This window comes from Podarcis tiliguerta (genome assembly GCF_965153285.1).
Source record: "Podarcis tiliguerta genome assembly, chromosome: 16".
NCBI lineage: Eukaryota > Metazoa > Chordata > Lepidosauria > Squamata > Lacertidae > Podarcis > Podarcis tiliguerta.
In genome coordinates, this window is record NC_139549.1 from 29,741,670 (window position 1) to 29,765,507 (window position 23,838).

General features: G+C 44.8%; 2 protein-coding genes across 2 annotated transcripts in view; one reads left to right on the forward strand and one right to left on the reverse strand.

Moving 5' to 3' along the window:
* YDJC (YdjC chitooligosaccharide deacetylase homolog) overlaps positions 1-23,838 on the reverse strand; it is a 114,063-nt gene that overhangs the window by 49,230 nt on the left and 40,995 nt on the right. The gene's annotated exons all lie outside the window — the stretch shown is intronic.
* Positions 3,909-9,582, forward strand: SDF2L1 (stromal cell derived factor 2 like 1). The gene is made up of 3 exons (XM_083416312.1): positions 3,909-4,228; positions 6,775-6,971; positions 8,994-9,582. Exons 1-3 carry the CDS (start codon positions 4,021-4,023, stop codon positions 9,270-9,272), a joined length of 684 nt encoding a protein of 227 aa, XP_083272438.1. The 5' UTR covers positions 3,909-4,020; the 3' UTR covers positions 9,273-9,582.

A 23,838-nucleotide genomic window follows, 5' to 3' on the forward strand; every position in this document is an offset into this window, starting at 1 on the left:
AATAGAAAGAGAAAACAATAATAAAAAGCTTCCTTCAAGCCAACTATGCGTCTCTGCTCCTTCTTCTATCCAGCAACATGGTCTGGAATGGAGCTCTCCATCTCAGTCTGTGGGTCTCCCAGTACATCCGCCACTGTGGGAAAGCGGCAATGAATTATCAGGGCAGTAAAGAAAAGACAGGCCAGATAATATTTCAACGCCAACCAAGTTCTTTGACAGCAGCTATTCTAAAGGCAATAACAACTTGTCGTTTTAGTTTTGCGTGTGCGTGTGTGTGCTGTTGTTGTTTTAAAAAATACGGCTGAAATGCATTGTGAAGGAGCAGAACACAAACTGTACTAAAAGCCTTGGGGGGTTGGTGACCTCCCAGAAAGATAAACAGGTGCCAGCTAAAGCCCCATAGGATTGATTTTCTATGGCTAAGCTGGCATCCCGAGACATCTGTTTTGCCCTGTTTCAGAAAAACAGCATGAGCCATTGTCGGCCTTAACAGGAAGGAGCTGCCGTTTCTCATGAAATACAAATGCATTATGTGAAGTGTCAGGCTGCAGCAGATTGCTTCCTTTCTTTCTTCCTCTCCTCGCTCCCCCCCCCTCGGTTTTTTGCTTCGCCTTTCCAGGCGGTAAGCAAATCTACACGGTTAGTGCAAAAAGGATGCGCAGACTGATGCTCCCTCCTAGCATCCCAACCACCGATTTAAGTAATTCTTCTTCTTTGGAAAAGTGTGTCGTCCCCGGGAGAAAAGACATGCTCTGACAAATTAATCTCAAATTGCCAGAATATTTGGAAAGGAGACTGGTTAATCCCTCATGTGACAGGTGGCTCCTTCGCTCTCAGCTTTGGGGGTGGGGGCTAAGAGAGGGCCTTCTCTGTGGTAGCCCCTAAGCTGTCAAATGCCTTCCCCACAGAGCTGCATTGTACAGTTATCTGCGGACGCTGAAGATGCACCTCTTTCCCTTGGCTTTCGCCGCTTGAGGTATATATTTTGACAACCACTTATTTCTGTGATGTAAGCTTTTTAAAAGCTGTTTTTGACATTGTGCTTTAATGGTGTAACCCACACTGGGAACTTAGGGTGAGAAGGGTTAACAATAATAATAATAATAATAATAATAATAATACTGAAAGGATTGGCTGGACCTCAGGCCTGGGGACCAAAGGGCTTAACTGGCCCTTGAGATGCTCCTCAGACCCCCATCCTCAGTCACACCCCTCCTGGTTCACAGTCTCCTCACGTGTGTTTGCCTGGTTGGTATGTGTCCCTGAACTAATTTTAGTCTTCAGGTGCTCGGCCGGGACCTATAAAAAGTAGTGTAATGGTTCTAGGGGTTGCTCGTGCGTAAGCCGGTGCAAACACCTGGCTGGGTTGCCTGAGTGAACCTTTCCTGTCCGGACAGCCACTCACCCGTGGCTGTCTTAATCGCTGGCAGAATCCGTCAGTGGGCGTTTCTTAAACTTCTTCCAGCAAAGAAGCTCTTTGATGCCAAGTCTTCGCCTACTCTCCCTGCGCGGAAGCCTTCTGCGCAAGGAGGGCATAGGCAGCGGAGGACCTCTACTCTCCCCGCTGGTCCCCGGCAAGGAGTCATGGGACCGCCTTGCCGCTTCCCCCATCTGCCCCCCTTCTCCACTGGTGCTACGCTGATTCTCTTCCCCAGAAGATGGGCTGCCTCTCCCACTCCCGGGACGCTCTCTGGAATCCCTCTGGATTTTGCTCTCTCCCTCCGGCACTGATGGCAGTTCCCTGACAAGTAGCTTTTAATGTGCCTGCCCCTTTTCAAAGGGCTGGTTTTGACGAATATAAAGCCTTAAATGGCTCATGACCGCCATACCTCAAGGACCGCCAGTCTCCATATGAACCTACACCTCTGATGGCCTTCCTTGTGTGCCTCCTCCACAAGAAGTCCAGAGGGTGGCAACACGAGAATGGGCCTTTTCTGTAGTGGCTCCCCATCTGTGGAATGCTCCCCCCAGGGAGGCTCGCCTGGCGCCTTCATTGTACACCTTTAGGCGCCAGGCAAAAACGTTCCTCTTCAACTAGGCCTTTGGCTGATGGACATCCAACACCCTTTTAAAATGTGTTGGGGAGGAGGGGATTACTGGGTTGTTCTTGTTCTTGTTCTTATTTTTATTTTTGTATTTATTTTTATTATGTATTTTATTTTTTATATTGTGATTTTATTATGTATTTGGTTTTTTATATTGTGATTTTATTATGTATTTTTATTATATATTTTGTTTTTTATATTGTGATTTTATGCTGGGAATTGCCCTGAGACCCGCGGCTATAGGACAGTATACAAATTTATGAAATAATAATATTTTATTCCCCCATGGAAGAGTATTCCTGTCGAGATAAAACAGGTGTGCATTGTCTGCACTTTCCTGAAGGAGCCGGAGATGCTTTTGTTCTGACGGGCTTTCCCAGGATGGATAAATGAGTTGTTATAGGAAAATTAGAGAGTTTGGCTTTTGCTGCCCAACTCCCCAAGTGTCTGAGTCCCCTAAGTCCATGATGAATAGATGGAGGCAAGTTTCATAGAAAGCAAGGCAGATCTTTATTTTTCTCTTTATTATTCCCTCCCCTCCTAGCAAGGCGTTAAGAGAGACCCCAAACAATAGAGCACAAACCCCTATAAAGACTTTGGAAATTGTGCACCCTGTAACCCAAGGACCCCCCCCCCCGACATCATACCTACATCACAGAAGGAGGTGGTCTGCAGCAGAAATTTGAGAGTGTGGCTTCTCTCCTGTCTGCCAGGATACCTGATAATGCCTTACTTAATTGCATTTTCTGGGTAGATTTAGTTCCTGAATCTCTTACAGATATTGATAGTTTGCTCAGCTTAACAGATACTTGCCAGACTGTATTTGCAGGGAGGTGCAGAGGCCCCTACAGTCCAAAGACAATTGGAAAGTTTTTCCCATTTCCTTCCTCCTTGCAGAGAAATATTTGAGTTCAATTTGGGAGAGTCAAAATGGCTTGCTCTCCTGTACTATTTCAGACACATGGTTTATATACTTATGTGTGTCTGTTTGCCTTGTACATTTATGAACATTTATTCTATATTCGAGACCTTAGAATTCTTATAACAGGGTCTTCGCCACATGTACCCACTTGTTAGGGTTTTAAGTCCTGCTTCAAATATATTTGTTGTTTGTGTGTGTGTTTAACTGTTGCTATTTATATGTAAATCGCCTTGAGGTGGTGGTTTAGAAGGCGATTAAATACATCAATGATAATAATGCCACCATGCAAATATATAGCTAATAAAATGTAACATATGGGTCCCAAAAGGCAATATTTGGATTAAATGTAGGTCCCAGACCTTAAAAGGTTGACGATTACTGCTCCACAGTAATATTGTATGCGTTGGGCCTTTAAAAAAACAACCTCACCCTGACAAGGCAGTTAAACAATTGCATGTATTTTGGTAATTGCCAATTTTTGTATGTAATTGGTAATTGCCAATTTTTCAAAAATGCCTAAGTTTATAATGTAAAGCGTCTTTCCTCCCAGCGGAACACTTTTCTGAAGGAAAGGACATAAAATCTGAAAAGGGCTAATTCTCTCAGAATTAGCGGGAAATGACTCCTCGACCTGCAGTTTGGGAGTTGAATTGTTTGGGGAGAGGACGGGGCTCGAACCCTTGTCTCAGCGGAGCCAGCCCCTGAGAGAGCCAGTTGGCCTCCTCAGCATCTCGCCTTTCGCATTTCGCTTCGGCCCCGCCCCTTTCTCGGGAAGGAGGGGTGGAGTTGGGGCAAAAGGCGAGGAGGGGGAGGCGCGTTCCTCCGCCACGCCGCAACACCCGATTGGCCGCTCCGCCGCCGCTGCGCCAATGAGCATCTCCTTCGTCGCCTTCGCGAGCCGGCGGCAGGACGGGGGAGCGCGTGGGCGCCGTTGGCAGCCGCTGATTGGTCCGCGCCGGGCGCCGGTGGCGGAAACGGTTCCTGAGGCGACAGTTCGCCGTTTACCTCAGCCGCCTCCTCCGCCGCCGTCGCGGTGCTGAGGGACTCGGGGGGATGCGGCGACCGAGTGGCCGCGGCGGCTTCCCGCCCCTGGCTTCTCGCTCCTGGCCGTTGTCGCCGCTCTCTCTGCTCCTCCTCGTGTGCGGCTCGGGCCTGGCGACGGGAGCCGAGGAGGGCGCTGTCACTTGCGGCTCGGTGCTGAAGCTGCTCAACACCCGGCACAACGTGCGGCTGCACTCGCACGAGGTCAAGTACGGATCCGGTGAGGAGACGACTCGGGCGGGGTTCGGACGGGAGGCGAGGCAGAGGAAGGGAGGGCGGCGGCGGCCGGAATCTGTTTCAGAGCGGGGGAAAAAGAGGAAAGAGCCGGGCGGCTGCCGGGAGGAAATGAAACCCCTCTCGGCCCCAGGCGGAGGCTGTGGGGCGGGTTAGACACCCGAGGGCCCGTCAGAGCCCAGCATCGTTTTCCCAGGCTTCAGAGAAAGGCTGCCATTAGCAGTACAGTGGTACCTCGGGTTACATACGCTTCAGGTTACATACACTTCAGGTTACAGACTCCACTAACCCAGAAATAATACCTCGGGTTAAGAACTTTGCTTCAGGTTGAGAACAGAAATCGCACAGCGGCAGCAGGAGGCCCCATTAGCTAAAGTGATGCTTAAGGTTAAGAAAAGTTTCAGGTTCAGAACGGACCTCCGGAATGAATTAAGTACTTAACCCGAGGTACCACTGTACAGTGGTATCTCGGATTAAGAACTTACTGTCTTTTTCGCTCTATAAGACGCACCTAGTTTTTGGAGGAGGAAAACAAGAAAGAAAAAAATTCTGAATCTTAGAAGCCAGAACAGCAAGAGATATCACTGCGCAGTGAAAGCAGCAATCCCTCTTGCTGTTCTGGCTTCTGGGATAGCTGTGCAGCCTGCATTCGCTCCATAAGACACACACACATTTCCCCTTACTTTTTAGGAGGGAAAAAGTGAGTCTTATAGAGCAAAAAATACGGTAATTCGTTCCAGCGGTCTGTTCTTAACCTGAGGTACCACTTTAGCTAATGGGGCCTCCCGTTGCCACCACACTATTTCTGTTCTCATCCTGAAGCAAAATTCTTAACCCGAGGTACTATTTCTGGGTTAGCGGAGTCTGTAACCTGAAGCGTCTGTAACCCGAGGTACCACTGTAGTGGCATAGGTGCTGGGGGGCCCCGAGCACCAGTGCCGGATTTACTTATAAGCTAAACAAGCTATAGCTTAGGGCCCCGCTCTAAAGGAAAAAAACCACTAGATGTACATTTCCAAAATATAAGATATAAAATAAAACCTACATACAGCAATAGTGTTTTGTGTTGTGTAGGCTCCTATGATGTAAGTAATGGGCCCCACCTGCTAGCCTGCTCCCTAAAATCTCACTGGTTTGCTCATTTCTATATATAGGGTGCCTACATTCTGCATATTTTGTTATGTACAAATGGCTTTAGATACCTATTAGGTCCGTAAAGTACCATATAGCATATATTCAACACAAAAAACAGTGACAATTGGTTGTTGACAAAGGACAGCTGGACATATAAAGGACCCCATTACCTTCAGTAGCTTAGAGCCTCATCAAACCTGAATCCGGCCCTGCTGAGCACCCACAAAATTCCCCATGAAGGGGCTGGGCACCCACAAGTTTCATCGCCAGGGCCATGCACGCTGCATGGCACCCACAGCCCAGGGCACCCACAGCCAAGCTGGCACTCCTGAGTATTGGTGTTGATAATGTTTAGTCCTCCTCTTCAGCCTAAACAGGTTCCCAGAGCATGGGCGTAGGAGGTGCCCCCCCCCAATCATGTAAGTAAATAAAAATACCTATTTTTAGTAGAAATGCAATTTCAACTAAAAGTAGAAATTGTAGAAAGATTTTTATGGGTTTTTCTGAGCCCTTGGGGTCAAAAGAAAGCAGTTTAAAGCAGCTGACATTTCATTCTGAATCTGCTTGGCAGAGGATAATTAATGACAGGTGGCTGTCCTGCACCCACCAACATAAATCATGGCCATGTCCCAGAGCAACTTGGGAGATGCCCGTGATAAAACAGCCCTCTCCCCTCAGGCTTTCACAGTCGGAAAATGAGTAAAGCATAAGAAAAAAAGGCATCAGGAGGGAGGAGGAAAAAACATACACCGGTGTGACAGGCCCTGAAAAGGCTCCCAGAGTGGTTTAGGAGGTGTTGGTGATAAAACAGGCGGTGCCCACAGACTTCTCAGTGGCAAAAGGCAGAACCCCAAAAGGAAAAAAGGGATCAAGAGTGAGGAGGAGGAACCGAACGTGGCCATGGTGTTTTACGAAAGAACAGGTATGGCAGGTATGCCCTGCCCCAAGGGTGTCTGAAGTGTAAAACAGACACAGGGAAACAAGTTAGGGAAAGAAGAAATGGAGGCGTGGGGAGAAAATGTGGCCATTTCAATTATGCACACTTTGATTTGGTTACCACGATACAGGGGTAGCTAGTGTGGTGCCGTCCAGTTGCTGGTACCCATAGGGGCTGGTCAGGTGGAAGCCCAAAGAGTAGGCAGAACTAGAGCCGGGGGGGGGGGGGGAACCTTGCAAACCAAAGGCATGCTACAGCAAAAAGAGAAGGGGCCTCACAAATCTCTGTAAAAGAAAGGGGATGTTCTGCTTTTTTGTTTGTTTTTTGAAGAGAGCAGTGTTCTCAGGAAAGAAAGAACAAGCAGGTGGAGCAACCTCACTTGGCCCAGTTTTATGACAAAGTCTTATTACCTGCCTCTGTATCTGCACACAATGACTATATAGCAATTGTTTTGTTTATAGGAAGTGGTCAACAGTCAGTAACTGGAGTTGAAGTTTCTGATGATGCTAACAGCTATTGGCGGATCAGAGGCAAAACTGATGGGTCCTGCCAGCGAGGAATGCCTGTAAAGTGTGGGCAAACAGTACGCCTTACCCATGTTAATACAGGGAAAAACCTGCACACCCACCACTTCCCATCACCACTCTCCAATAATCAGGTAAAACCAGAGCTTGTCCTTCATACTTGTTTACTTATTTAAAGTGTCTCAAAAAATGTAAGCAAATCAAAATGGAGTTTACTCTTAAATTGAATTGGAAAGTTATGAAGGCATGAAATATCTATATATTTAAGAAAAGATTAAAATATCAGTTGTGCTTTTCCATATGTAGTATACAATTTTATTATAAAGATATGCCATTCAATTCTATGCATGTTTACTCAGAAATAAGTCCCAATGCAGAATTGCTTAGGTCTCTTGCTATGTGTTATATCCTCCTCTCCTTAATTTCTCTCTTGATGCAGAAGAGAATGTGATTTGCAGAGGGGTAGCCCAGATAACACTTCTTAAGTATGCAGAAAGTGGTTGTTGCTGTGGCTTAGGTTGTATTCATAGTGGTGGACTATTGGTAACATGCCCCTAATTCACACTGATATATGTTAAAGGCTGGCTCTTAGATGTACAGTGGTGCCCCGCAAGACGAATGCCTCGCAAGACGGAAAACCCGCTAGACGAAAGGGTTTTCCGTTTTTCAATGCGCTTCGCAGGACGAATTTCTCTATGGGCTTGCTTCGCAAGACGAAAATGTCTTGCGATTCTTGAGATTTTTTTTCGCTCCCCACCCCCTTTTTCTAAGGCGCTAAGCTGCCTTTTAGCCTTTTAGCAGCTAATCCGCTAATCCCTTAAGCCGCTAATAGCCGCTAAACCGCTAATAGCGCTAATCCGCTAATGGGCTTGCTTCGCAAGACGAAAAAACCGCTAGACGAAGAGACTCGCGGAACGGATTCTTTTCGTCTTGCGAGGCACCACTGTACAACAGAAGATAACCTTGCCCCAGTCTGTAGTTTGTGAACTTCTTCCATTGTAGTTGCTATTGATTTGCTGTGGAACATGAATACATAGAGCAGAGAGAAAATCTGAGTGGCTTCTCTGCAGTACAGTACAAAAAATCTCCCATGACTCTAGATTCTATGGTGTGTTTAATGAAATGTCATTTAGTATTCATATAGTAATTAAAAATGTTCAAAATGATTCATATAAGTTAAGCTCTCTTATCTGACCTTTACTATAATGTTTTGCAGCTGGTTAAAACCAAAACAAGTGAAATAGTTTATAGAGTTATTAGAACAAGTAAAATAGTTCAAGAAAGAAACAGAATACTATAGATTATAGTGGGTCCTACAAAACAAATACCTTAAATGTCAAAAGGCAGGGCAAATACTAATACCCCTTACCCAGTATTATTATCCCTGTGTTACAGTAGATAGTCTGAAGGATTGTGGCTGAATTAAAGATGCCTACCAGGTCCAAGGCAAATGCAAGATGTTAACTGTGGGCTTTGCACTTCTATCCTTCATAGTTGATTTGTTCTTATTTGATCATAAGCAACTCACTGATAATGTACTTCATTTCCCACTTCCAGTTCCTGACTGTTTCAGTCACACTTGGTTTTGGCATTTAGATTTTAAAAAACAGAGTTACATTTCAGGTGTCAGGACTCTTTAGCCCTCCAGATGTTGCTGAACTACAACTCCAATCAACCCCAGCAAGCATGGTCAGTGACCAGGGATGATAGGAGTTGTAGTTCAGCAATATCGGGAGCAGGCATAGGCAAACTCACCCTCCAGATGTTTTGGGACTACAACTCCCATCATCCCTGACCACTGGTCCTGTTAGCTAGGGGTGATGAGAGTTGTAGTCCCAAAACATCTGGAGGGCCGAGTTTGCCTATGCCTGATCTGGAGGGTCAAGTGTCCCCTATACTCTGTTATATTTGTTGTAGCCAATTCTAATCCTACTCAGAGTAGACCCATGGAAATTAATAAAAATGACTAATTTAATTCCATTAACTTCAGTGGGTCAACCTTGAGTAGAATACAACACATTGCATTATTATTTTGAAGTGGGTACCGGATCATTTTATCATTTCCACATAATATTGTCATTCTGCTAGTGTGATGTCACACACACAACACACACACACACAAACAATATCTACCCCCACCCTTTTTGTTCTTATAGGAAGTTAGCGCCTTTGGTGATGATGGAGAAGGAGATGACTTAGATGTGTGGACAGTGCAATGCAGTGGGACATACTGGGAGCGAGACGACGCAGTACGTTTCAAGCACATAGGAACGGATGTGTTCCTTACAGTAACAGGCGAACAGTATGGCCATCCAATCAGGGGACAGCGGGAAGTCCATGGCATACATTCTCCTAATCATCACAACTACTGGAAGGCTATGGAAGGCGTTTTCATTAAGCCCAGCTTGGACTCTACAAAGCACGATGAGCTCTGAATGTGTGGTCGACATTTTATGTTAGAATCCACCAAAGTCTATGAGCTGGTTCCTTTCTTTAAACACCACCCTCATTTTCCAATATTGTTAAGACACTGGAATATATTTGCAAGTCAATGTTTTCATGAGTAACTGCAATTTTGGTGAATTCAGACTGGAAAGAAGCTAGATTTGCTGTTTGGGCCCCCATCTATTTTCAAAAGTCATTTCCTTTTTCTTATCTCATTCCTTCTTTCCCTTAACTAAGAAAATAGTCACTTGCTGTGTAAACAATCTAATCCAAAGTGCAATAAAACTTAAATTTTTGTAATTCTTTTTCAAGTTTTACATAAACTCATTAAAAATATCTGTATTGAAACCTTGCTTTTAGCAACAACCAGAAGGTGTGTGGGGTGTGGGTGTGCTATAATGTAAGTCTAGGAAGAGATAAAAAGTTTTGCAGATAAAATACTTTATAATCCTGCCAAAATATCTGTAGTTCAGTCCTATTCTTTTTAGCTCCCATTATGCATCATTTGCTGCTAGCGTTCATTTGTATCTCTTGGGAAATATGTAGATGAGTATTTTGGAGTAAATGAATTTTTAAAAAGTAGTTACATTTCACTAGTGAAGGGAAGGGGAAATTTCCTATGTGGAAGACCATCCTTAGAGAAGTACTGTAGGAAAATTGTTTCATACTCTTCACTAAATACACTTCTTTGTACAGCTTGGGTCAGTTTCATTTAACACCTAGTCCCTTTCCCCTCTTCATTTTGTATACTTAACATTAAACAGGAGCCTAGCTAAAGGAAACCCAAATATACTTTATGAGCACATACACAATCTGGAACCCAGTGACTTCCCCTTCACAAAGTCGCAATTACAACCTATTACACAAAGTGATTGATATTTATATATATTGAAAAAGCCAGATCCTTGCACAACTAGTCTTGATTCTGAATTGGATCATTAGGTTACTCTGCCACCCCAACATTGCCCCCATTTTATATCTGAGCTGAGTCATGTGGCTGCACTGCACTCATACCCCCCCCCCCCCCGGAAGGCACAAGTCTTAGTGGGTAGAATTGATGTTCTTAGGTTGTGCTCTTGACAAGGACAACAGAAGCTGTGATGGACAGCATCTGCATGAACCTGGATGGATGCTAAGATGAGCATCCCTTTTGGATAGGGTGGCCAGAGGCTGGAGGCCTTATTGAGAGCCAGCGCCTCACTTTCTGAAGGGCAGTGGATGACCACACTTATAGAGTGCAGTGCATATGTGTTCCATCAGAAGTTAATATGTAAAATAGAAGCAGCTTTTGGCCACTTGTGAGGCTGGGAGTGCTGATGGCATGGAACTCTAGGTTTATTATGCAGCGTAAAAAAGTCCAAATGGGAACTCTTGTGTTCCTATGTCAGAAGGCAGAGGAGTTTTCCTTGCCTTGGATTTTTCCTAACTTGGTAGAGAGCAAGGTTGATGAAATGTTCTTGGCAATGCCAACATTATTAATTTTTTTTGCCAGCACCATTCCAAAAATTTATGAAAAGTCGCTCATTTCCCTTTTCACTACCATGCATGTCAATGAAAGAAACAGAAGCATTTTTACTTCCAGAATTGTCTTGCTAGTAGGCACCATCAAGCAAGTTATACAAGCCTGCCATGTAGGAGGGCTTTCTAGCCCCCCCAAATATGCTTCAACTAGCTAGGACAATGGGTCCATACCCCAGGAGGGCTTTCAGCTGGAAGGTCTGATTTCTGAGCTGGTTGGCCTGCAGTAAAGGACCACTGGGGTAACTGATCTGTCAAAGCGGAAGGTCCAGCGACAGGCACCAAGAGACAACAGAAAGGTAAGTCTCACCAACAGGTAGAGATCACAATCACCATCACTAGACTCCACAGGGAAGGGGACCGCAGATTGCTGTTACAGTGTTGGCTTTGTATATAGAAGATCCCAGGTTCAAATCCCTAGCATCACCAGTTAAAGAAGATCAGGTAGCAGATAATGGGAAAGACCTCCCTGTGGGATCCCACAGAGCCACTCCCAGTCAGAATAGACAATACTAGGCTTGGTGGATAATTAAACCTGGTATAAAGTACTTTCCTGTAGGATTAGCAATGGGCATTGCTCAAATCAGCCTTCTTTTTCCTTAGCAGAGGAGGGGGTTATCTTAAGGCTAGGTCTAGTTTTCCTTCCAAAGATACATACTCTCCCTATAGGTTATTTTTCTACCTTAACACAGACTTCTTAGTACAACACTAATTGCATACAGCACCAGGAGATTTCACTCTATTTTATTAGCGACATCATTTATCCCATTTCAATGTGCTGTAGTATGGCCAGCAATAGCTAGTGATTTTCTGAGTTTCTGTTGCCCCTTCATGAACCTATAAAGAAATTTCTCCTGTAATACCCTGTTGTAATCATTTTGCTTTTTTATTATTCTGAGATGGATATGAACTGTTCTCTGTGTTCCCACTTAAGAAGGATCCAACTGGACTAAGGGGGTCATTTGAGGCACAGCCTTTCACTCTGCTGCTTCCTGGCTCTCCAGACAACATTAGCTGCATCGGAGTGTTTCATAGACTCATAACTTCCAGGTCAGTAGCCAGTATGCTGAATCAAGTCACTTGGAATTGAAGTTATGGCCGTAATGCTGATTTATATAAATTTTAAGCCATTCATTGATGACTTAAAAGTAAAGTGCTGGTCAGTCGATGAAAACGTCTTCAATCAATTGACAGCCACACCAGATACCAATTGCTACAATTTTAAACCACATTGTACTGAAATGTGTTGCTTTGCTTCATCTACTGTAGATTTGGAAGGTCTTGTTTGCTTTGCAATTTGGACTCGTCTTAGGATATCGTAACTCAATTTGACCTGATGGTTCTTGTGATAGAGGAGCAGTTTTCATCTCCGGAGGCTGTTTTGAATCAAGATGGTAGACTGAACCTTTCAAAATTGCATTGAATTTTTTGGTTTCGTAGAATTCTCCAATGACACTGGGCAAAAAGCTGCTAGACCTCTATATGAATTCCCAATAATTTATCTGTATGCCTGTTTCAGTTGCTTCCTTGAAAGAAGACTGTACTGCCCTTCTGCCTTGATATGAATGGACTTGCACCACTGCCTCTAAGTGGTTCTGCAATGGTAGTATATAATATGTTCTGCATATTGATACTTCTGTTAACTCCTTTTCTGCCAGGATTCCCTGTATTTGCCTTTCTGATCTTGTAGAAATTGCCAAAGGCTTTGTTGCTAGAGAAAGTAGATATTGGTTTACAAAGGCACTCCAAATGATTGATCTCTTAATACACACCATTGTTTTAATGAACACTCTAATCAGTAATAATCACATTTAAAAATAATCATCTCAGTCTAACATGAGGGAGAAGTGTGTGTGTGTGTGTGTGTGTGTGTGAGAGAGAGAGAGAGAGAGAGAGAGAGAGAGAGAAACTTTTATTTCCAGCTAGGGCCAGTGGTTGTTATGCATTGCCAGTTGCCTGCAACTAGTTGGATATCCATTTCACCCTGATCCAACTGAAAATACATGAAAAGCAGCTGGGACTGCATACACAGAAGCAACTGAACAGTTAGTCAGCATTAGGGATGGAGAAGAAGTTTCTCCTACTCCAGTCATCTATTCAACATGAGTTTTGGAAAAATATATCTATATAATGTTCCCTTGCCTGCAATGATGCTGCTGGCTTGGCCTCATTGCTGGCTGTGTTACCTCAGCGGAAACTGCTCCTGTCCTTCAGCAATGAAATCAACAGCTGCAGCCGCAGGCGGGAGCACGTTTAACAGCTGGACTGCAGAGCTCTTTACAGCGGCAGCAGCGTCTTGCTTGGTGTCTGGTTTACTGGGCTGGCGCGTTTGCTGAAGATTTTTGGTCGGGTTCCTTGCTAGCAGCTGCAGAATTAGCCAGCAAATGCTGTCAGGTGTAAAGGCTTCCAAGGTTTCCCGATTGATGCTCTTATAAAAGTATTGTCTAGTTCTTACCATTCACCCTCTCCTATACTGTGAGCTATGAGCATCATGTGACCCCCACCTCAGTATTTTTATTACATAACCCTCAAGTGTCCCGATTTTCCTGGGACAGTCCGGGAATTACAGAAGACACCTCGGTTTCTGATTTGATGCTGGAATGTCTCGGTTTTCCTTTTTCCTTCCCTCCACATCTTGGAGAACAATTAAAAGTGGTGGGTGTGGGTGTAGGTGCAAAAAGAGAGTCGTATTTACACTGAAAATAAAATACCTGCACCAAATGAAGGTAACGATGAAACTGGTATATGAAGCCATTCCTATAATGTTGAAGGAAAAGGTCACTGATCCACTTTAAATTCTTTAATTGCAATGCTTTGGCAGCCAGCCATGTCTTAGGAAACATTTGTTGTTGTTGTTGTTTAGTCGTTCAGTCGTGTCCGACTCTTCGTGACCCCATGGACCAGAGCACGCCAGGCACTTCTGTCTTCCACTGCCACCCGCAGTTTGGTCAGATTCATGTTTGTAGCTTCGAGAACACTGTCTAACCATCTCATCCTCTGTCGTCCTCTTCTCCTTGTGCCCTCCATCTTTCCCAACATCAGGGTCTTTTCCAGTGAGTCTTCTCTTCTCATGAGGTGGCCAAAGTATTGGAGCCTCAGCTTCACGATCTGTCCTTCCAGTGAGCACTGAGGGCTGATTTCCTTAAGAATGGATGCGTTTGATCTTCTTGCAGTCCATGGGACTCTCAAGAGTCTCCTCCAGCACCATAATTCAAAAGCATCAATTCTTCGGCGATCAGCCTTCTTTATGGTCCAGCTCTCACTTCCATACATCACTACTGGGAAAACCATAGCTTTTACTATACGGACCTTTGTTGGCATAGGTAAAGGTAAAGGGACCCCTGACCATTAGTTCCAGTCGTGGCCAACTCTGGGGTTGCGGCGCTCATCTCGCTTTACTGGCCGAGGGAGTCGGCGTACAGCTTCCGGGTCATGTGGTCAGCATGACTAAGCTGCTCCTGGCGAACTAGAGCAGTGCACGGAAACGCCGTTTACCTTCCCGCTGGAGCGGTACCTGTTTATCTACCTGCACTTTGACGTGCTTTTGAACTGCTAGGTTGGCAGGAGCAGGGACCGAGCAACGGGAGCTCACCCCGTCGTAGGGATTCGAACTGCCGACCTTCTGATCGGCAAGTTCTAGGCTCTGTGGTTTAACCCACAGCGCTACCCGCCTCCCTTCCTTAGGAAACATACAGAGTGTTGATTCTTTATTGTAAATGTTGTTGTTGGTTTTTTCCTTTATTGTAGATGTCTACTCATAAGTAGATGTCTACTCATAAGTACTCCTGCCAACCTAGCAGTTCAAAAGCACGTCAAAGTGCAAGTAGATAAATAGGTACCGCTCCGGCGGGAATGTAAATGGCGTTTCCGTGTGCTGCTCTGGTTCGCCAGAAGCGGCTTAGTCATGCTGGCCACATGACCTAGAAGCTGTCTGCGGACAAATGCCGGCTCCCTCAGCCCATAGAGCGAGATGAGTGCCGCAACCCCAGAGTCGGTCACGACTGGACCTAATGGTCAGGGGTACCTTTACCTTTACGGCGTTTCCGTGTGCGGCTCTGGCTCGCCAGAGCAGCGATGTCACGCTGGCCACATGACCCGGAAGTGTCTTCGGACAGTGCTGGCCCTCGGCCTCTTTGAGTGAGATGGGCGCACAACCCTAGAGTCTGTCAAGACTGGCCCGTACGGGCAGGGGTACCTTTACCTTTACCTTACTCATAAGTAAGTCCAATTGTATTCAATTGTTCAGGTAACTGGGTAAAGACTGCATTTTTACTCAGAAATAAGTCTCACTGAGTTCAATAGGATTTACTCAATAGGATGTTCCTGATAAACCTCTGTTTCCATCATTATTATATTCCACCTTTCTCTTCGACATAACGCAGCTTAGAGCCAAAATTTTACTTCATTCCATTTATCTGTTGAAGGTGTTGTACACAATCCCTTCCCTCACACATTATTTCTTTACAACAATCTTGCAAGGGAGGTTAGGGGAAGAGGTTGCAATTGGCTCAAGGTGACAGATATAGATGTGTACATGAAGTCTGTGTGTTCGGTGAGATCAAATACAGGAAAAGCTTCCTGATGGAGAATATCCCTATTTTCATTTGAAAAATGTTGGCGGGTATGTTATTATATCACCTTATAATCCAATCATAAGAATCATAAGATAAGGTTACACCAAAGCTCAGTAACTACTAGATTTCATATTTCAAAAAACGGTGAAACGTCTAAACATGTTGTTGTTGTGATTGCAACAGCACCGGTTCCATCTCACAATCTGCCTTGCATCTTGAGTGACTAATATGATTTTGTCGGCAAAACTCCTGCATTCCATCTCTAGATGGTTACAAACAGCAGGTTTTAGGAGCAACTACAAAGGGCGTTTCCGTGCGCTGCTCTGGTTTGCCAGAAGCGGCTTAGTCATGCCAGCTCTCTCAGCCAATAAAGCGAGATGAGCGCCGCAACCCCAGAGTTAGCCACGACTGGAACTAATGGTCAGGGGTCCCTTTACCTTTACCTTACACCACTCTGTGCCCAATGAAGAGTTTTGGAGATTTTGAAAGCTTGCTGGCAATTTATTACCTGCCCTTCATCCTAAAGTCTCAGGGCAGGTTGCAACAATTAAAACACAACAATGTGAATGAGCCAAAACTAACTGCAGAATTAATTTTATTTTATTTTAACTGTGACAGCCTTTAAGCAATTAACCAGGGATGCTTTTTTAAATAACAAGGCATCTAAATTGATTAATTGGTGAACACACTATAAGAAAAAAAATATTTTAAATATATGTACTTACTAAGCCTGAAGGTTACAGACACTATCTTAGAAATGGCTTTCAGGAGGTCCTATTTCTTCTATTACACCATCTAAAAAGAAAGTTTGTTCTTTTCATCCTTTTAAACTAGGGGTGGGGAACCTGAAGTCTGCTCACCACAGAACGCCGGGCAGCAACTCTCGAAAACCTCAAGCCAAGGTTTTTCCTAGCTTTGCCCAGATTCAAAGCTCCCAGCCCTTCTACTGTATGGGAAGCTAGTCTTCAGAACAGATGCCTGCATTTCCCTGCCCACCCTCTGTAATTTCAGTGTTGAAAACTGACGTTTGATGCCATTTTGGTTCTCTTCTCCTACCTATCTCACCTTTGTAACATACATGCAAGAGACAGAGGTGGCCACAACATGACAGTGTTGGGAACACAACTGCCCTAACAGTGGATCAAAAGATTTGCTTAGGGGTGGGTGTTATTTTCATTAATATTTGTAGTTTTATGCAAACTACAAAAGGATATCCATTTTTGAATGCATTGCTTGGCTGGAGAACTTCATTGCACAATTCGGAGAAGTGCAAACCTCAGAGGATGGCTATGTTTCAGTCCGTGTCCTATTTCAACAAGTACAAATTAGGCAGGTTTAAATGTGAACTGGATAAAATTTCTCCCGCACCCCTAGGCTTGCTTAGCATCACTTGTGAAAAAGAACTCTGGGAATTTTCATTCATAAGCAAACAGCATTTTCCCCCTGTTGTTTCTTAAATTGGCATGCAATGTGGATACCAATTAATTGGTCATGATGCACATCTGAATAACAAATTATTTTCTGCTTTAACTCTCTGATACTCACATCAATCCCTGGAAACCAAGTGTTTGATTCAGTGTTAGAAACTGAGATATGAAAGCCAGGAGCTAAATGGCACCTTAAACCTAGGTTATGGGCACAACAACAGAATGTCTAGGCATGCTTATTTTTTCTAACAAGAATACAAAGCTGAAAATGAATGAACTGCAGCTAAAATATTATGTTCATTTTTCACATGGTATAGTCCAGGGGTAGGCAACCTAAGGCCCGTGGACCGGATGCGGCCCAATCGCCTTCTAAATCTGGCCCATGGATGGTCTGGGAATCAGCGTGTTTTTACATGAGTAGAATGTGTCCCTCTATTTAAAATGCATCTCTGGGTTATTTGTGGGGCCTGCCTGGTGTTTTTACATGAGTAGAATGTGTGCTTTTATTTTAAATGCATCTCTGGGTTATTTGTGGGGCATAAGAAATCGTTCATCTCCCCCCCCCCCCCAATATAGTCTGGCCCACCACATGGTCTAAGGGACAGTGGACCGGCCCACAGCTGAAAAAGGTTGCTGATCCCTGGTCTACTCCTTCCCCTGCCCATTCCCCTAATATTCTTAAGAGGGTCTCTTCTCCAGTCTTCAAAGAGTAGCTGGAAGTGGGGAGGCAGAAAAAGGTCCTCCTTTCCTTCCACTCTGTAATTTTAATTTGAAATCTTAGGTGCAGTACTGCGCCCAGAGCTCAGAAACTGCTTGTGCTAATGAAATTCCCCATCGCAAAATGCGCCTAGAACAATGGGAGTTTCGAACACTGGTTTGATAACAGATTCTACTTCAGGCAAAAATGTACCTTGTGACGGAAGCTCCGTGCAGTTTCCACCGTGGCCGCTAGTTGGCGCTGCTCTATTTCCTTCATGCCTCGCCTGGCGTGTGAGTGATCTGACATAATTGCCTGCCTCCGTGAACCATGAAAAGCTCGCTTGTGTTGTTATGTGCGGGACATTCATGAGAATGTTGCAGGTTTGGCAACCCCCGCCTGCACTTCAGCCATGCTCGCTTGGACCGCTCGCAAATTTATACATGGGCAGGGTGGGAACGGCCTCGTCGCGGCATCCACTTCCTTTTCTCGGCTTTTGCCAAAGGCACCAAGGCTCTCAAAATGCATTTGGCTGCCTCTCTCTCGTCACCTCGCAACTGCCAGAAGTCGTAGCCAAACGCAGCTGTTTAAAAGCGGAGTTCAAAATGCTGGGAGCCCGCCATTCAAATCATGCATCAGGCCTTTTCCTAGAACTAGTCCCAACCAAAACAAGAAGCCTGCAGCCAAAACCTAGAGCAGTCTGGTTTGCTGAAAAGTCATTTCATTTGAATCCTCTGCCAGTGCTTGTATATTAGACGGACGAGGCTGTAATCGAATATACGCTGCCTTGGAAGGAAGCCCCATGGAAGTCAACGTGGCTTCTGAGTTAAATACACACAGGAACAGACCACAAAAGATTTGGAGTTTTAATTGAGTCTAGTTTATTTATATATCCTTGCAATTACCACACTCACAAGTGGGCTCACGGCTGATAAAAGCCTACAGCAGTTCTTTAAGTTCCTCACCAAACTTTTTACAAATCAATGAGTCGTCAAAACTAACAGGCATGGAACAGACCGCCTGAGGAATTAATAACAACACTCGGTTCCTAATAATGCATTGTGCAAACACGAACCAAACAGCAACCCCACAGCATTCAAAATCGAAAACCGCAACTCATTTCTGCAACCTGGGGCGGGGGGGGGGGGAGGGAGAATCACCGGTGGAAGTGTAGATATGTTGTGCGTGTTAACAGGTGCAACAAAGACATTTTAACGCACAGTTTAAAAGGTATAAACTAGAGAAATGCAATCCTTAGAAGCAAGAACCAACAGTCACCAAATATAAAATGCACAAGGCAGAACAAGAGCGTAAGCTTTTTTATTTTAAAAAACAACAAACTCGCCAGAGCTGTCAGATATATATATATATATTTATTTGAAATAGTAATAATAATTCTAGCAGAAGGGAAACATTTATTTGTGTGTGTGTGTGTGTGTATCACATGAAGTTTTATAAGGTAGTTTTAGAAGTCCAGTCAAAGGAGACTATGGGGTGCTCATCTCGCTTCAGGCCGAGGGAGCCGGTGTTTGTCCACAGACAGCTTTTCTGGGTCATGTGGCCAGCAGGACTAAGCAGCTTATGGTGCAACGGAACACCGTGACGGAAACCAGAGCGCACGGAAATGCCCTTTACCTTCTCACTGCTGTGGTACCTATTTATCTACTTGCACTGGCGTGCTTTCGAACTGCTAGGTTGGCCGGAGCTGGGACAGAGCAACGGGAGCTCACTCCGTCGCGGGGATTCGAACCACCGACCTTCCGATCGGCAAGCCCAAGAGGCTCAGTGGTTTAGACCACAGTGCCACCCGCGTCCCCGTTATAGGTACGGCACAATTTTTCAAAAACATCGCCATGCCTGCCACAGGTGCATGCCTGCCACAGGTGCCTTTTAATAGACAATGCAAGAGGAGGGGAAAGGGATGGCATGGGAACAAATGGGCAAACAAACTCAAAGTGGTTTATGATGTTGCTGCTCCTATGACAAACAGCAAGAATGAAAAGCAAAAGGTGCAGAGGTCATGTTCAGTGTGTGGGTTTAAGATTTACTAGGGTCTCTTTAGTTTTTGTCCCCATACCATGGAATACTCTTTAACGGGATGTTTCCCTGCCTTTAGGCCTTGATGTGTAAGATAATAGCCTTGTAGGATTGAGCCAAAAGTCCAATAGCCCAACAGCGAGCTTCCCACAGCAGCTAGTCAAATGCCCTCAGAAAGTTAACAGTCACGGCTCCATACAGATCTTGCTGTTTAGATCAGTTGCCCAACAGCTGATATCCAGCGGCATGCTGACCCTCTGATCTTGGGATCTTGGGATCTGGTCATCATTAATGAGGGAAGGATCTGTCCTTTTGGAGTCTCCTTGGTTTCCAGTCTTCAGTCCTGTTCTCCATTGTTCCCTAGCATTTTTTTTTTATTCCCTTGAAAATCCTTCAGTATTTTACTGCAAATTTCTCCAAACAGGCACATTTTTTTTTGTATGCAGTTTTAACTAACATACACATTGTTGCAAAAAGCACACACTCCAACAAATGCATTTTTGTATGTTATTTTCACCAATATATTCGTTTTTGTGCACACTTCCACAAGCATACAGTGTTTTGTAAAGATCAGCTAGAGAACTGCTTGCCAAAGTATGGCTGTTTCAGTTCTCATATAGTTTCAGAAAGTGCAAACTTGAAAAATTCAGCTTCAAATGTGAACTAAATTGAATTTCTACCCCATCTCTTGTCGTCACAACTAATACCTATTGATTGAGCCACCTGCCTCCATGAATGTGCCTGATCCTCCTTTGAAGCCATCTAAGAAGCCCATTCAGCATCTTAAAAAGTAGAGACATCACCTTGCCAACAAAGGTCCGTATAGTAAAAGCTATGGTTTTCCCAGTAGTGATATATGGAAGTGAGACCTGGACCATAAAGAAGGCTCATCGCTGAAGAATTGATGCTTTTGAATTATGGTGCTGGAGGAGACTCTTGAGAATCCCATGGACTGCAAGAAGATCAAACGTATCCATTCTTAAGGAAATCAGCCCTGAGTGCTCACTGGAAGGACAGATTGTGAAGCTGAGGCTCCAATACTTTGGCCACCTCATGAGAAGAGAAGACTCCCTGGAAAAGACCCTGATGTTGGGAAAGATGGAGGGCATAAGGAGAAGGGGACGACAGAGGATGAGATGGTTGGATGGTGTTCTTGAAGCTACCAGCATGAGTTTGATCAAACTGCGGGAGGCAGTGGAGGACAGAAGTGCCTGGCGTGCTCTGGTCCACGGGGTCACGAAGAGTCGGACACAACTAAACAACTAAACAACAACAAGAAGCCCATTACTGCATGTTAAGGTGTCCTTGTGCTTTCCTGTGGGTATAACCCTCTTTGAAACACTGTTCTAGTGTGGTTTAAAGATAGAGACCCCTAAGAAGAGAGAGCCTTGAAACTGCTCATCAGTGGCACCTGGGCACCTGCCTGAGCCGACACAATGGTCGCCAGGGGACAACCTTCCCAATATAGTGAGAGGTGTTATTTTTCTACGTGAATTGTAGTAATTACTGTATTTTCCGTGTATAAGACAGAATTTTTTCCTTAGAAAGAATAGTGAAAAATTGGGGGTCGTCTTATACACAGATAGCATAGTGGGGATGGGCGATTGGTGGCAGCAGCCAGCAGGAGATTGGCATTGGCGATTGGGCATGTGAGTGGTTGCTGTGTCAAGGCCTGCAGCAGCGCCAAGGCATGCGGGCTTTTGGCGGTGTGCGTGCAGAGCGTGCGATTTTCAGTGCAAGCTGTAGAGCGATTGGGCAATCTCTCCCCAAAGAAAGCTCAACAACTCTGGGCATTTCCCCCCCCCCCTAATAATAATAATAATAATAATAATAATAATAATAATAATTTATTATTTATACCCCGCCCATCTGGCTGAGTTTCCCCAACCACTCTGGGTGGCTTCCAATCAAACGTTAAAAACAATACAGCATTAAATATTAAAAACTCCCTGAACAGGGCCACATTCAGATGTCTTTTAAAGATAAGATAGCTGCTTATTTCCTTCACATCTGAAGGGAGGGCGTTCCACAGGGTGGGCGCCACTACCGAGAAGGCCCTCTGTCTGGTTCCCTGTAACCTCACTTCCCTCAATGAGGGAACTGCCAGAAGGCCCTCGGCACTGGATCTCAGTGTCCGGGCTGAACAATGGGGGTGGAGACGCTCCTTCAGGTATATAGGGCCGAGGCCATTTAGGGCTTTAAAGGTCAGCACCAACACTTTGAATTGTGCTCAGAAACGTACTGGGAGCCAATGCAGATCTGTCAGGACTGGTGTTATGTGGTCCCGGGGCCGCTTCCAGCCACCAGTCTAGGCCGCCGCATTCTGGATTAATTGCAGTTTCCGGGTCACCTTCAAAGGTAGCCCCACGTAGAGCGCATTGCAGTAGTCCAAGTGGGAGATAACTAGAGCATGCACCACTCTGGCGAGAGAGTCCGCAGGCAGGTAGGGTCTCAGCCTGCGTACCAGATGGAGCTGGTAGACAGCCGCCCTGGACACAGAATTAACTTGCGCCTCCATGGACAGCTGTGAGTCCAAAATGACTCCCAGGCTGCACACCTGGTCCTTCAGGGGCACAGTTACTCCATTCAGGGCCAGGGAGTCCCCCACACCCGCCCGCCCCCTGTCCCCCAAAAACAGTACTTCTGTCTTGTCAGGATTCAACCTCAATCTGTTTTTGTTGCGGTCTCCCAAAATAGGTGTCATCTTATACGTGTTATACACGTGTATAACATGGAAAAATACAGTATTTCTAGAGCTGCAGCTGTACATTGGCATGTGTACCTTTTATTCATTCACTTTATTTTTAAAAATTTATACAGCGGCACCTCGGTTTTCAAACGCGCCTCAGAACTCGAACAGGAAACACGGCTTCTGTTTTGAGTTTTCCGTACTGAGGCGTTTTGAGGCTTCCACTTTCGGTTTTTGAACGTTTCGGAACTCGAACAGACTTCCAGAATGGATTACGTTAAAAAACCGAGGTACCACTGTATATACCGCTTAATTGCAGGGGGATACCCTAAACAGTTTACAAGAAATATAAAAATGATCAATAAAATAAAAGTTAAAAACAACTGGAAGTGTTTCCAAATAATTAAAACGAACATCAAAAAGAGATTAGAACACATCAGCGTCTACATGTCTCAAAACAATGTTTTAAGCAGACATTGAAGGCTCCTGCTTGATGCCAATTTAGCCACTTTATTATTATTATTATTATTATTATTATTATTATTATTATTATTATTATTATTATTATTATTTTGCAGGGAGGGATGCATACATATCTTGTGGCCGTGAATTTCTTAAATTCATACCTATTGCGTGAGGTTAAAGTGTCTAAATTTTTCTCGGTTCTGCAGCTAGGCGTTGGGAATCGGAAGCCTCCGTTTCCTGAGCAGACGAAGATCGAACCTGCCTCCGCGCTCAGCCGTTGATTGCATTAGATAACATTGGCTTTGCTGCTTTCCATGGATTGTGCCTTGCTTCTTGGCTAATTAGATACTTGTGAAACAGCGTAAAAATAAGCGAAATCTATTGGGTGAGGGTGGGGAGAGATACTGTACATAGACACCACGTTTCTGCTTCATTAGAGATTTCATGGCAATGTGATCCAGATAAATGGTCTGTGTGCGTAGCTATATCTAAAGTAATGCTGCAGGCTATATTTATCCCTCGAAGTGCTAAATATAGTGGCAATTAGCCAAGCTCTCGATACCCTGCAACAGAGCCCTCCCAAGCTAACCATCCACACTCGCTTTCCCCCAAGGAGCCACAACCAAAAGGCCCATCTGCTATGCAGAAGCCACGGGTGCCCAGAGGCACATGCAACCCCCAATTGAACTCAAGTTATGGGGCTTTGAGCTCATCCTGGGAGCCGCCAGCTTGGCTAATGTCCCAAGTTTGTCGGCCAGCTGCAGTTGCTCAGCAGGAGAAGGAAGCTTGTGCTTCACCTCCCCCGATACATCCCCCCCCCCCATTTAGTTGTTTTATTACGTAAAAATAATAATATGCCACTTGATTGCAAAACAGCGACAAGCAGCTCTCGGACCAGTTTACCAAAACAATGACATTATCAGTAATGCCAGTTGAAAACAAGTATTTCTAAACGTTCCAGAATAATACTTAGAATCAACAATAAGCTTAAAAACCAGATTAAAACGCCTCTCAATGTTCCACATGTCCGGATAGGCTTGCCAAAACAAAAATGATTTTTTTTATTTATTCAAAATTATAACAAGACATATTATCCAAAAACATATCATCCTTGTCCCCCCCACCACCATTTTTCCTCCCTCCCCCCCC

What these genes read in the sequence shown, in the direction of transcription:
- SDF2L1 (XM_083416312.1), top strand. Translation starts at nt 4,021, where the DNA reads ATGCGGCGACCGAGTGGCCGCGGCGGCTTCCCGCCCCTGGCTTCTCGC. An exon ending in CGAGGTCAAGTACGGATCCG is followed by an intron (nt 4,229 to 6,774) that starts GTGAGGAGACGA and finishes TTTTGTTTATAG; the next exon opens with GAAGTGGTCAACAGTCAGTA. An exon ending in CACCACTCTCCAATAATCAG is followed by an intron (nt 6,972 to 8,993) that starts GTAAAACCAGAG and finishes TTGTTCTTATAG; the next exon opens with GAAGTTAGCGCCTTTGGTGA.